Source organism: Typha latifolia, chromosome 9 (genome assembly GCF_019914945.1).
Source record: "Typha latifolia isolate L0001 chromosome 9, TyphaL0001v2, whole genome shotgun sequence".
Taxonomy (NCBI): Eukaryota; Viridiplantae; Streptophyta; class Magnoliopsida; order Poales; family Typhaceae; genus Typha; species Typha latifolia.
In genome coordinates this window covers 1-14611 of record NC_133094.1, presented here as the reverse complement: position 1 = coordinate 14611, position 14611 = coordinate 1, and the positions used below count along the sequence as shown (strand labels likewise).

Genomic DNA, 14611 nt, shown 5'->3' with positions numbered 1-14611 from the left:
AACAATATAATTTGTAACTTTGCATTCCTATTCATTTTTTAGTTTCTTCACCCAATTTTTTCTTAAAAACTATCAAAATCACATTAAATGCAATGAGATCTCCTAAACTTTACAAAGTATAAATAATATTCTCCTCTGCTTAGAAACATTAAAAGATCTTAATTTTTTCCAAATTACAAACCACTAAAATCCCTAATTTAGTAAAAATAATTTAAAATTTATAATATTATCTGTAATATGGGTGTAAATTTATCTTTTAATAAAAAATACGGAGTTAGTATATAGGAATCCGAATATATTAACTGTAAAATCCAAAGTTAATATACGTGGAATCTGTTATTAATAATTTTGTCTAATATTAAATAAATTAAATTTTTTTAGTTCCAAACAACGGATATAAAGAATCCGAAAAAAAAATATAGTAAATTTAAAAATATATTACACAATTTTATCTTATGCATCTTCATGCTTGAATATTAGTACATATAAGTATAGATTCTAGATAATATAAATTAAGAATCTGAAGATATATCTAGAATATCTTGAGTTCTACCTGATATCTGTATATAAATTGTCTATAAATATTTCTATGGCATCCAAAGCTGAAACTAAATATTTACAGGTATATTTAGGGAATTCACAAATATTATCTTTAGTTCATCTTAGCTTATACATTCCACTATCAAATAGATATATATATTTCTAATATAATGGCCATACTTCAAACATTAATAAGAAATCTTTGTACTCAACAAAGTCAACAAAAAATTTAACTCGTTTCGACAGGAAAATATACTCAATATTAATATCATATTCATCCGGATGCTTTTTCATTAATTCATTAGATTTTGTTTTCACGTGAAATTATTTATAATACGATTTGTTGAAGAATTGTTATGTTGTTGAAGAATTCTTTGTTGATATTGAAAAGAAAATAATTAGAGTATTATTATGTTGTTGTACAAGAAAAATAAAGAAGTAATTTGTTTTTTATCTCTCCATAAGAGGGGTGGTAATCAAGTGGAGTTAGCCGAGTTCAACTTGAGTCATGATATTGCAAACACAAACATAATCCATTTATTAAAAGAATTTAAATTTTTAAATACGAATATCCGATACACAACGAATTTAGACTTGATGAAGCACGTAATCTCCAAGGGGATCTGTGAATAATTCGACGGATTTTCTAGAATTTTGGATATGTTGTTGCTCTCGAGGAGAGCTTTCTAATGAATCCAAGATCATAGATTTCAAATGATTAGATCTCAAGATATCGACCAAGTGGTGGTCGATGGTCAATTAGATCCTGGCTTAATAGCCCTCCAATGGCTAAATGAATGCTTGGTTTAGTTCTTGGTATGAAAGGGAAAAATTATTGTTGAAGATAGTGGTTAGAAGTTGGAAAAGGCCAACCAAAAATTTAGGCGAAAAAAAAAGGGAGGAGGGTGAGGGCGCCAGTAGCTAGAGACAAATATCCAATTCCAATATTATCATAAGATATCAATTAGGGTTTCATCCACATATATATAGAGGTTCACCCTAAGAACTCCTCAGTGAGTTAAACAACTCCAAACAAACATAAAAAATCCTAACAAAATCACACTTTTGCCGCGGTGCGTTCGAATATGCCTGATCGCATTTGAACACGGAATTTCTATTCTCAATCAATGCAAACGATGTGCAGATGTTCAAACGACCCGATTTCGTTTGAACGCGCCATTTGCGTTCTCTGTGTTTGCAAACGTGATGCAAGCATTCGCAACACCCCGTTCGAACGCATCTCGGTAAAAATAATTTTATTGCTTCTAACAAACTCAACTAGATAAATATGCTAATTCCAATGAACCCAATGTCACGCACGGAGCCAATATAGATTGAATCGCATAAGAATATGACCTATTTATTAAACAAGTTACACGGGGCAGAAGTGAGTAATCGAGTGATATAAGTTATTAAAATTTACATAAGCTATTCATATTATAAATGAGTTTTTTTCGCATTTTCTTAGATTATAAAAAAGTTTTTTTTGTATAATAAATGGGTTATGGTTATCCTGTAATAAATGGTTTTTGTGTCTAGACAAAATGATAAGTCGTGTTAAAAATTAGTTAAACGGATTGAAATAATAAATATAAATATAATTGTTTAATCCGAATAGATTAAACTAAATCTAAATGCGTTTAAAAATCACGTTAACATGTCGGATTATCAGGTGAACTTTTGCCGTCCATACACCATACTTAACTTTATCTCTTCACAAAGCACACATTTTTTTCCTCATAAATATAAAGTTAGAAGAGAGAAATAAAATAAATGACATAACTTTGTCATTTAATATGGCATGTGATGTGACTTTGTTCGGAATATTATTGTTAATTCATAGCTGAAATGGTTAAATATGTAAAAAAAATAAAATAGACAAGAATGTAAAAAACTATAAATTAAATTAATTTAGCTTGCAAATCGCCCATTTTATTTCACATAAAATGATTATTACACTGGTATATTAATGGCTGAATCTTTAAATATGGCGAGGGGAAGAGGAAAATGATACCTGAAGGTAAAAATATCCCCTTAGATACTGCGCTCTCCGACAACGGTCCAAAAGGAGAGAAAAAAACATTAGAGGCTGGCAGGCAGTCTCATGTGCAATATCTGTAGCGAGCTCTTCACAACCAACTACTCCCATCTCTCTCTCTTACCCCAGAGGCCCCACATAGATGCTCTCTCTCTCTCTCTCTCTCTCTCTCTCTCTACCACACCATCATTACTACTAATCTCATTACCAGTATCACTAGTTCACTACCATCACCATTTGTTCCTGCTTGCTCTCCTCACTCCTCACTCCTCACTCCTCAGGCCTCACTCCTGCATTGAGAACGCCGCCCGAGAGAGAGAGAGAGAGAGAGAGAGAGAGAGAGCGGAAGAGGAAAAAGATCCCAGCTGTCCCCACTTCTTCCTCCTCATCGTTCCGTTCCCATTCACAATCACTTAAAGGCCTAGAGGCAAGAGGAAATCTATCTCTTGTTCGGAAAGATGTGTTTGTGGAGAATGCCCTTGCGTCTCCCTCTGCTCTCTTGGCTTCTTGTGTTCATACTTGGGGCTGATGCTGCTTCTCATGCCACGATACAATTTTTGAAGGCTCCTCGCTCCTTCTCACCCTTCTCATCGGCTACATTTGTGTTCGAGGTTAGGGAGGGGAGGAATGGGGATTTATGTAGCAACTGTAGCGTCAGCTGCAAGGTTGGTTCATCGCCCTCCTCCTTGATTCATCCTGAACATGTTGCTTTCATCTCTTCATTATGCGTGTGATTCTATATCTTCCTTATCGCATTGCATGCATTCTTGCATCACACAGTGTGTTATGTACTTCGGTTTTCTCCTCTGTCTAATTTTGCCATATGCCCATTGCTGCAGCTAGACAACTACAATTCTTCGAACTGCAAATCTAGACAAGTCACATATTCGGGCTTACATGATGGGAACCACACTTTTGAGGTCTGCGCAAATAGATCACAAGGAGCTCGGTGTGATAGCTATCACTGGAATATTGGTCTAAATCCCTTTCTATTTCCTCTTCAATTTTTGTAGTATTATACCATTCTAACATGAAAATTACAAAAATATTATACTACATCTTTAAAGAGAAAGATGCTCCTCTGATGTATTAATCTTGTGCAATGTGAATATACCTTTTTTGTGTAGTTCTAGTTCTAGCCTTCTAGGCAAAGTAATAGATAAAGTACTAAGATTGAAGGATTGCACAATGAATATTCCAGTGCTGAACTGAACAAATTAGGCAAAACATATATATCGTAAAAGGCTTATTACTAGAAGTATATTGACATTCCATATTCTTATATCAATGAATAAGCCTCATGGTCTATGGTTGCTCATTGGAGTATGCCTTAGAAAGTCTGTTATTTCTTGAACTATGCTCATGTGTTGACAAACATTTAAGCTTTCTCAGATATACATGTCAGTTATAAGCTTATACACCCCATGCTACTTCTTATATCAGTGATCTTAGGACTGCTTAATTTACAAATCTCCAAAAGCGGACATGGCTTTTTCATTACCTGATGATTGAGATTCAGGGAACAGAGCAGTTATGATGATCAAATATCAACCAAATTTACATGTTTGTCATAACCTTTTGAACTAGAGAACCTTGCCAATTTTATTACTTGTGAGAGTTCCGTTTATAGAAATGTATTTCCAAACTTCCTAATTTGGTCCTCCCATTATGTAGACACGGTTGCTCCTACTGCACATGTCAGAGCTGCATCTACATTCACAAGTGCATCAAATGTCTCAGTGCATATTTCCTTTACTGAACCTTGCCCTGGCGGAGGTGGATTTAGATGCTTCCAAAATCATTGCAATGTGAGTATGCAGTCTTGTTAAATTATGGAAGTAAACAAAATTATCTTTGGAAGTATTAAGTAACCTTTGAAGTTTAATTTTCGGGATTAAACTCTGCTTATTCTAGTGTTTTCTCTCTCACCTAATAAGAATGATCTCTAGACATGAGATTGATCTTTACTGAAGGAAATATGAATGTTTCTATGTTTATCTCTTTTTGTAGCTTCTTGTGTACGGAGCTGGCCATATTCTTCCGTCTACCTTAAAGATTCTACAGCCTGATCTGGAATTTTCACTGATAGTGGGTATACCCACAGATATCCTGTACGGTCGATTACTACTGGTAATGGATAGGAGTTTCTGTACTGATGCTGCTGGAAACAGGTTTACAAGAACATCAAATTCAAGTTTCACTTTGCATTTCGGTATGACATATGCATCAACTTTAACATATGAGACAGCTGAAGCAATGTTCTTTATATAAAATTTGGATTATCCAATACTTATGTACCTCAAAAATATCTTGCTTATGTTTCAAAAAATACACACTATATATGTTTGCCTCTACAACTTTAGAGAATATCATTTTGACCTTAGTCCTTTTGGTTTAAAATTTTAAATTCCATCTGCTGAACTAATATCACAAACTTATATTCAAATTGCCATTGAATGATTTTGCCATCAAGACATGGTTGCCAGTTGCAATACTATGTGCCTTCTAGATGTATACTTGTCCTTTGAGGTAAACTATGAACTTACTACTGTCTAATTATCAAAAGAATACAAGGATAAACTAACTAACATCCTCCTTTTCTTTTTCATTGTTGGAGAATGTGTTCTATACTAGCAAGCACCTTATTAAGTATCTCCAGTTAGATACTTAAGATACTATGCAAGTATGTTGTTAGGTGCCCAAACTTTGCAATGATTATTCCCTCTGACTAAACTTCAATCTATCGCAGGAGAGCAAGTTCATAAACATTTCATGTTTTTTCTTATTCAAGATTTCAAATACTTGTCCGATATGTTGATAAACAAAAAGATCTAGTTGGTTAAGTCAGCTTCTGAACTTGGACTGTCATCTGGAGGACTTCTGTTTGTATTTCTCTCTACACTAACATGAACACTTGTGTTGATGTTTCTAACTATGTGTCTCATGCTATTCTGTACTTTCAGACCGGAGATATGTTTTTTCAAACATTACAACTAGCATCCCAAAAAAGTTTCTTAAACTTAACGGGGAGAGAAGAGCAGTTGAAGCAACCAACAATGACAAGAACCTAAAGATTTATCTGTCTTTCTCAGAACCTGTCTTAAATTCATCTGCAGAAATTTTTGGTGCTCTTCAAACTAGTAATGGTATAGTTATACCAACTAACAGAAGCAGTCACGGGAACCGCCGGTTTGGTTACATAGTGAGTTATTTTTCTTTATCATGGCAACTATATCAAGTAATTAACTACTTAACCATAAAACTCTGAAGTTCTTTTCCTTATTGTAGGTGAAGAATACTTCAAATATGGCCATTGTCACTATAAATTGTGATACAAGTTCAATAATCAGCAGGCAGGGGACTCCAGTTTCTCCATTAGATCCATTCACATTTCTTTATGGTTATATTCTACCTTTTAATATGAATTTATCATTTTTAAATTTAAAAAAAATATAGTTTGTGCATTATCCACTCTATGATGCATACTACTGATATTCAGAATACTTTTAATGTTAAAAAAACTTCTTTGAGAAACATCATGAAAGCTAGAATCTTTTTCACTAATATGATAAGCAAGATTTCAGACACTTGATCAAGATTGAGTATCTTATTCTTTTTTTCCTTGTGAGCAGAGGAGCGGTCATCACATGTTATTATATTTTATGAGGCATGTGTTGGTTGAAATTTACAATAACATTTATGCAGTGGATAGAAAATATTTGATGACAATAGGGCCTCACCTCACAGGATTATTACATGCAGGGGACTGGATGCCAAGATCCCAAAGCCAACATCTGACCACACCATGCCAGCAAAAATAGCTCTTAACTCCACCCCTCAATCCTTGAGCATGGATGGCTGGTGCCGCAACTTTGTGAGGAGAGAGAAAACAAAATGCCGGGGGGTAACCCTAAACTATCCGAGAGAGGTGCTGCCTATAGGAATAAATTCTAAAGATAGTCCTTATAATATCCTACTAGGGCATCCTAACTCTGGGATATCCTACTAGGGCATCCTAACTCTTACTTGTCCGTAAGGGGTGTTATTAGTTATGGTTCCAAGTTTCGGCCGATCTCGATTTATGGTTTCGGTTAGATCAACCGATCTTGCTCGGTATGGGCTCTGCCTCTCTCTTCTTTCTCCCCCCCTCTTTTCTCTAGATTTTTTTTATTTCTTCTTTCTTCGTTGCCCTATCTATCTCGTTTCTCTCTCTAGCCTTTCCCTCTCTTTTTCTTCCTCTCTTTTAACCTCTATGATTTTCTGCTACAGTAATAGAGAAGAGAGAGTGGAGAGTGAGAGGAGGAAGAGATTGAGAGGGAGTAACATACTAACAGAGAGAGAGAGAGGGGAAAGAGAAGGGAGAAAGAGAAGAAATAAGAAAAAATGAAAGAAAAAATTGCTTTGTGACAGTCCAGGCTGTGAGGGCTCTCAGCCACATGGATAGTTCGTGAGGAAGAGAGAGAGAGAAAGAGAAGGGAGAGAAGAAATGAAAATAAAATAAAATTTGCATTGTATAAGAGAGGAAGAGAAGGGAGAGAGAGGAAAAAATTAGATTTATTTTTTGCCTTGGCAGTAATTGAGAGAGAGGGAATAAAAGAGAGAAAAAGAAGGGAAAGCCAACATAGTATTCATTAAAATTTTGAGTAAGTTAATGTATTTTTTAGTTTTTAGACTTCATATGTGATTAATAATTATTTTCTTATTTTTTATTATTTTTTTAAATTTTTAAAAAACTTTTTGCATTTTCAAGTAATCTTTAGAGTTTTATGTAATTTAAAAATAGTCCGATCTGATATGGATGGCCGATATGTATCATTTTTTCGGATAGTCGATCCTAATTTCGATATCGAGGTTTGGAACCTTGTTATTAATCTTTCCAAATGAGGCATGTATCTAGCCATCTCACCTAAAGAGAAATTATGTCAAACCTCCATTCAACAAATCATTGTAGATCAACAGCTGATTAGAAACAAGATGTATATGCTATATGATAATACTCATTTTGGTGTTCTAACCTTTTTCGATCATTAGACATTTATATTTTTGTCGTCCATTTTATTTGTATCTAGAACTTTTGTAAGTCCTAGATAATGCATACTATTGTTCAATGATGATGGACTTCATTAATCTTCCATTTTGATGTGTACTGAATGGCAGATGATCAGAGGCCTTCAGTAAAGGTAACAACAACTAAAATGAGGACCAGAGAACATATTATACCAGTGTTCATAAAGTTTGTAAAGCCTATTTTTGACTTCAATTCTTCAGCTATCTTGATTACTGGAGGACACTTACTAAGGCAAGACATCTCATTTCTTGATATATTTATATATGCAAAATTTATAATTTAAAGCAAATTTCTTCAGAATATAAGCTGATTATGACGCCATTTTAGTTTCTCTCAGATTCCAGGAAAAGAGTAAAAGCATATACACTATAGAAGTTCATGCTGATGAAAAAGTTGTATCAGTAGAAATTGCTGAAAATACTACTCAGGATTTTGCTGGAAACAGTAATTTGGCATCAAATCGTCTTCAAGTGAGGCATTGTACGTATGATCTATTTTCTAGTGTTCAAAGTTTTCTAAGCTGCTGTTTTGAATTTATTATAATATAGTAATATTATAAACTTGAGTCTGCAATTCCTCTTCTTTATCCTGGATGGCTCTCGTCTGTCATCCAGGCCTTCAAATGGATTTGTTTCTTGATTGATTATTCCAAACTTGCATTATGATTTACAGAAGATATTGCATATTCCATCATTATTACGTAATTCTATATATGTATTATGCAAATACAGTTCAAACAAAATGCCAATAGATAATGCATGTATTGACCTTGGTATTTTGACATATATCTCAACCTTCTTATTTTTTTCTGGATAGGCGGAACTCAGCACAAGGTTAGTTTTAACCTTCACTGACTTCCTTGATTTCCTTCCCTAACATCTAGTTCCTGATGGCACTAATGTGAAGTTCAAGCTTGAAACATTTTTCGTTGGATGGCTTCATGTACAATCTCAATATTAACTTATCTTTTCAAGTACTAGGAAAAGATTTGGTGGTTATACACCAAGATGGCAGTGATTGATCTAATATTAATTGCAAAGACCCTTCACTATATTGCAAATGTCTCTTTTCTCAATAATGTTTTATAAAATTTCACCTGACATCTAATGCTGTAAACAGCCATGAATTTATTCAGCTGGGAAAATATGTACAGCAAGTTTTTCACACAGTTCGTGCTGTAGAACATCTAATGCTGTAAACAGTTGCAACTTTAATGCTTCAAGGTTGTTATAGAATATAAAACTACCGTTCTTTAATAATTTAATCTTTTAAAATAGTTGGTGAATTATTATGGTATCAGAGCAGAGGTTCTGAGTTCAAATTCTGTCAGACTCACTTCGTTATTTAAAAACATGAAACCTCCACCTATTTAATTTAAATGTCTTTTAAAATACTTCAAATTTAGAAGTGAGGAGAAGTGTAAGAATATAAAATATAAAAATCATTGTTCTCTAATAACTTAAACTTTTAGAGTAGTTGGTGAGTAGTATCTTTTGCATTGAATTAAAGCTTATTCTATTACTTTGTTTAATTATAAGTTTCATAAGCATTACATACATTACTGTACGCCAAGTGTATTTTTACTGAGAATAAACTGTCAAGTTGACTATTCAAAATCTTGAGCTTATGCAATGGTACACTACCTCAATAGTCATGCTTTTGATGATGGAATGTTCTTTAATTTCACTTCTATTCTCAACATAAGTTATGATTATTGGTGTATGTCATATCTAACATGTTTTGATACATGCAGATAGCGTACCTGTATTATCTTCAGTGGTTTCTATCGTTACTACTGTAGCTTTTGTAGCAACTGCAATGGTTGCAGCATTACTCACTTATTCAACTTCATCACTTGTATCATCTGGAGCTTTCTCAAGACCAGCTGCTCATATAATATCAGAGCCGTCAAGAAGTCTATTGGTATGCTGACAAACTGTTTGAATCATTGATCTACCTATTGTTATTTGTTAACTAAAATCTGAAGATGACATTTCTATTTCACAGTAACAGTCCATAAATACTGGAACTCTAATCAGACTAATGAATTCAAAGATGATTAAACTATCTGTTTCTAAAGAAGTTGCTTTTCTTTATCAATTTACTAGACTAGAGGAACTAGATTTGGGTTTCTTTGATCTAATACCACATTTTAGAACTGACATAATGTTGATATTATGCAGAGAATTGCATCACATATCCAGGTCTTTGCACTTTCTAGATGGCTGGCAGTTAACTTGCCCATTGAATATTATGAATTTGCAAGGGGTATACAGTGGATCATCCCATACTTTGGTCTTCCCTGGGAGGACCCCGCTACTGATTCATTTACAGGATATTCAACCCTTCCTGTTGTGGCATACTCGAAGTCACAGGGAAGCAGCAAACCGAAGACTATGGGATCCTCGAGAATAACTACTAGAAACCTGCACATGGAAGCTTCTCTAGATGGAAAGCTGTTAACTCCACTAGAATACAGATCATTCTTTGAGGTTCGGCTCCTGCTTATTTTAAAGTGCAACTCTTTCCATGAGAGAGTAGAGGCATTATGGATATATGATAATAAAATTCTCTTTTGGTACTTGTACTTCCAGGACCAGAATATGATACCTCAGGCTGAATTTATCAGTAATACACAAAATTTACATGGGTAGGTAGAACTTCATTGGACGTCAGATAAATCATCTTTTGTGCTTAAGTTTTTATACAAGCTTGATATTTTGTTTAAACATGAAAACCTATGATAAATGATGAAATGGTGATTGCACAGCACCTGCACTCTTACTGAACTATGTGTTTGTGCACACCTCTTTTACTAACTCTTCTATATACTGAGATACTGAGATAGAAGGTTGTTGCATTCACTTTAAGTCAACAGCATTAATTTACTTCAAATATCTTTGTTTCTTGATATTTATTTCTTTCAAATAAGTATAGAGCTATCAAGCTTTTCTATGGCTGCAGGTGGGACTCTTTCGGTAGAAACATGTTTTGGCTAGCTGTTATTGGTGGCGGTTTGGTTTTGCTGCATGCTGTGGTTATTTTCACTTTCAGACTAAGAAAGAAGAACTCAGAAAAGCATAAGGACGTTGGTGCACTTGTGTTCCCAAGATTTGAAATATTCTTGATATTTCTTGCCTTGCCATGTTCTTGTCAAGCATCTGCAGCTGTAATTAGGGGTAATACAACAGAGAATGATTTCATGGTTATGCATAGGTCAAAGGAATATACATGAAACTTTCCTTGTTTTTGCATAATAACTTTCTCATGAGATAAATATAAAATAGTGGTAGGGAACTTGTCAATAGTAATAGTCTTATTTAGCTACTGCTTGATGCCCACATGGCAGGTGGAAGATCTAGCCTCTAGCTCCCCTTAACTTCAAAACAGCATCCTCTTCTTTCCGGTGCATTTTTCGCAATCAAATCACTTTCTCGCTCTACTGAGAAATTCTGAGTGCTGACATAGATCTTTTTTCTTCTCTCAACTTAAGGGGGAAGTACTGCAGGTGTTGTAGTTGGAACTGTATTGCTGGGCATTGTTGCTTCTCTTCTAATATCTCTACTTATGTTCCTATCACTGGGCATTATGATGGGTAAACTTCTTGTGTACAAAGAAGTTCATCAAGAAGGACAGGAATACCACTGGTACCAGGAGATAATCCGAGTGACTTTAGGTCCTGGTAAAAGAGGCCAGTGGACTTGGAATGGTCAGCAGAACACAGTTTGTCTAACAAAACTTGGTCCATTATTTGAGGACCTTCGAGGGCCACCTAAGTATATGCTTTCGCAGATATCTAGTGGCGGGAACGGAAGGAGAATTGAAGCTGACCGAATCATTGCCTCTGAGGATGAAACTGAGGATGCAGAAGCGCCCTTCATCCAGAAGCTCTTTGGTATTCTCAGGATCTACTATACATTTCTGGAATGTGTCAAGCGTGTAACTCTTGGGGTAGTGGCAGGAGCGTACTCATCCAACCGGTCTTCCAAGTTTCCGACTATAATTGTTCTCTCCATCACCTCGTTCCAACTATTCTTCCTAGTGTTAAAGAAACCCTTCATTAAGAAGAGGGTACAGCTTGTGGAGATCATGTCAGTTGCTAGTGAAGTCGCTGTATTTGCATGCTTTCTTCTCATTGAAAAGGATTTCCTGGATGCTGATGAGAGAAATGTAGGTTTCTTCATGATTGTGGTATTCATCGTTGGGTTTACCGCACAAATGATCAATGAATGGTATGCATTGTACCTACAAGTTCTTTGGCTCAGCCCGGACAAAAACTCGTTTTCTATGGGGTTAAAGACGGTTGTCACAGGATTTTTACTGACCGTGCTTCCTTCAAGACTGTTGAGTGACTTGAATGAGCAATTATCTTCCAATTCTGGAGATGGTGATGCAGGATTTACGATTTCCCCCCACGGTCAGATGCAAAGGAGTTCAGGCACCAATGAGAGGTCATGGTTGAGACAACTGAGAGAGATGGCGAAGGCTAGCTTCACTAGAGAAGACGCAGGAGGGCCAAATGACCCTTCGAGTAGCACGAACCAGAGAAATGGATTTCGGAGCGGCAAGAGGACTAGAAGCTCTTCTGTAACATCGTCAGCGGACTTCCAGACAAAGGGTGAGCTTAGAGCAAAATCCAAAGGTTTGTACAAAGACCTCGAGGCCATTTTCTCCTCCAAGTGAGGTTGCTGACAAAGCAGCCCTGTGACATCCAAAGTCTTTTTTTTTTTTTTTTAAACTTTTCCTATATAAGTACTATCAAGATGTCAGGGCTGTCACCTACTCCTAGTGATGATCACAAGGCTTGCAATAATACATAATACATATGTATATATGCTTTGTTGTCGGCCCGGATTATAGAAAGGAACTGCATATTACTGAAGGATAGGAATAGAAGAACAGCCAAATTTGTATTTTATCTGTAAATGTTATATGTTTTGTGGATCTCCATGGGCTAAATTTGTTGAAGGGTTCCACCAAAAGTTCTGTTGCAATGGAAAGGTAACCCAACCCATACAGGAAAATGGAAGGTGTAGTACAATGGAAGGTTTAGACAGTACTTGGACAAACTGGTGTTGCAATTGAAAAACAGAGATTCGCAAACGTATACAATCGTCGGAATTTATGTTTAATTTAGCTAACTGATCTATATTCACTACTTTGATATAGTACTTGGAAGAAGACCAACGAGATCATCCAATCCGACGGAAGAGCAACCAAAGATGAGCCTATCTATCGAATTCAGCTCGGGTGCTGGTGGATCGTAAGGAACCCATTCCCACCGGATGATCGTCCTCTTCTCCTGAGCAGCAAGCGTTTGTTCAAACTCATAGAGCACCGTTCCTTTCCTCGGTTCCGACTTGTTGAATATATAGCCACCATCGCGCCCTGCGCTGCACAATCCAATCGAACACGCAAATTCTCTTTCTTCTCCAGGACTAAGAGGAGGAAACAGCCGCTCTGCCATCTCCCTTGGCATCACTTGTCCTCCATCATCATCCAATACCTGCAGCGTCTCCCCCTCCACCTCCCATACCCTCACCCCACCTCGTCCGTCTCCGTCTCCGGCCCCCACCAAAAGCAGGCGATCGGGGGACCATCCCAGTCCGATGGCCCAATCCGAGATGCTCGTATCCAGAAGCTGGCGCGTAGGGCCCCATCTCCCAGCCTCCGGATTGAACCAGCTCGCCCAACCGCTTTTCCTCTCCACCACGTACACCCTCCGTTCTGAAGCCGCCACCGACAGCCACATGGCCGACGCCGACCCATTAAAGGCCGCCGGCATCGCCTCGCACGCCTCCCATCCATTGTGATTGTGCACCTCCGCCGCGCCCACGTCCTCGCCCACGTTCAGGGCCAGCTCGCACGCACCGCCAATCACTGCCACGCGGCGTCCCACCACCGCCACCACAGGATCCTCACGCCACACCCGCGGGGCCTCCATCTCACGCCACGTGGCGCCGAAGGGATCGGCAGAGATGGCTAGCCGCGCGAGGGAGAGAGCGTAGAGTCGGCCGCCTTCGCGTCCACGAGGAAGTAAGGGCGGCGGCGCGTGGTGGGGGATGCGGTGCCACGTGCGGGAGTGGGGATCGTAGGCGTGGGTGGTGATAACCCTGGAAAGCCGGGCCTTCTGGAGGTGCACGATGAGCCACGGCCTACGGCGAGGGCAGCGCCGGAGAGCATAACGGACAGCGCCGCGCCACTCCCTCGACACCCGTGAGGCTGGCACCAGGTCAATGGTCGGCACGTGAGACAGCACCGCCTCAAGGATGTCGCCGTACAGACATACCGATGGAAGACAGGCCTCGCCCACCTCATTCTTTGTTTTCTGCTGGTGCTGGCGGTAGTCGTCTTCGTCCTTAACTAGGAAACCCATGCCGAATAGCCTCTTCTCTCGACGATTCAGATGTCTTACTCCCTTTTATCTCTCTCTATAATCAGATCTATTTGCCGACTGCTTTATATGTCTAATTTCGTTTTTTTATTTTTTATTTTTATAGATCTGGTTTCGGTAGTTAACATACCTCATACAACTGTATCAGGGAACAGTCAGCCGAAACCCGATGACGCCGCCCACCGCCGCTGACTTTGTAACATGTGGTGGGCCCCACAACGAAGCCTATCCGAAATTACGTTGGACTGAAAGTGTCCTTAAATTTAAATTATATGTCTACAGTAGGCAGAACGGTCCAATCAGGCCAGTCTTAGAAGAGGCCCGGGTCTTTCTTAGGCTACCGATCGCCTCTGCCCGAGCTACATTCATACATCAATGGAGGTTCCATCGCTACTCAACCTTCACGCACATGAAAAGGGAGTCTAAATAAATTATATTGCCCAGAGGAAAAATACTAAATAACAAAACGACAGAACCTTGTCCATATATCATACAATGCATGTTAGCTGTGAGGTGTGAATCGACAAGCTTTCATATAAAGCATGACATACCTCAGGCTTAGCATATTCCT

The 14611-nt window shown here is 37.7% G+C and overlaps 2 protein-coding genes across 2 annotated transcripts; one reads left to right on the top strand and one right to left on the bottom strand.

The window, feature by feature from the left end:
* Positions 1-2775: 2775 nt before the first annotated feature.
* LOC140794895 (uncharacterized) lies at positions 2776-12628 on the top strand. The gene is made up of 13 exons (XM_073147165.1): positions 2776-3243; positions 3418-3553; positions 4253-4386; positions 4589-4790; positions 5542-5780; positions 5867-5978; positions 7736-7877; positions 7984-8126; positions 9400-9569; positions 9830-10138; positions 10241-10296; positions 10611-10825; positions 11140-12628. The coding sequence occupies exons 1-13, from the start codon at positions 3037-3039 to the stop codon at positions 12327-12329; spliced, it is 3255 nt and encodes a 1084-aa protein (XP_073003266.1). The 5' UTR covers positions 2776-3036; the 3' UTR covers positions 12330-12628.
* Positions 12538-14280, bottom strand: LOC140794896 (F-box/kelch-repeat protein At1g23390). Its single transcript, XM_073147166.1, has one exon. It carries the CDS (start codon positions 14020-14022, stop codon positions 12802-12804), a length of 1221 nt encoding a protein of 406 aa, XP_073003267.1. The 5' UTR covers positions 14023-14280; the 3' UTR covers positions 12538-12801.
* Positions 14281-14611: the final 331 nt, after the last annotated feature.

Bases quoted from the DNA above. Each gene is read 5' to 3' on its own strand.
- LOC140794895 (XM_073147165.1), top strand. From the start codon at position 3,037: ATGTGTTTGTGGAGAATGCCCTTGCGTCTCCCTCTGCTCTCTTGGCTT. The intron at 3,554-4,252 runs GTCTAAATCCCT...CCCATTATGTAG, and splicing joins TAGCTATCACTGGAATATTG to ACACGGTTGCTCCTACTGCA. The intron at 4,387-4,588 runs GTGAGTATGCAG...CTCTTTTTGTAG, and splicing joins GCTTCCAAAATCATTGCAAT to CTTCTTGTGTACGGAGCTGG.
- LOC140794896 (XM_073147166.1), bottom strand. From the start codon at position 14,022: ATGGGTTTCCTAGTTAAGGACGAAGACGACTACCGCCAGCACCAGCAG.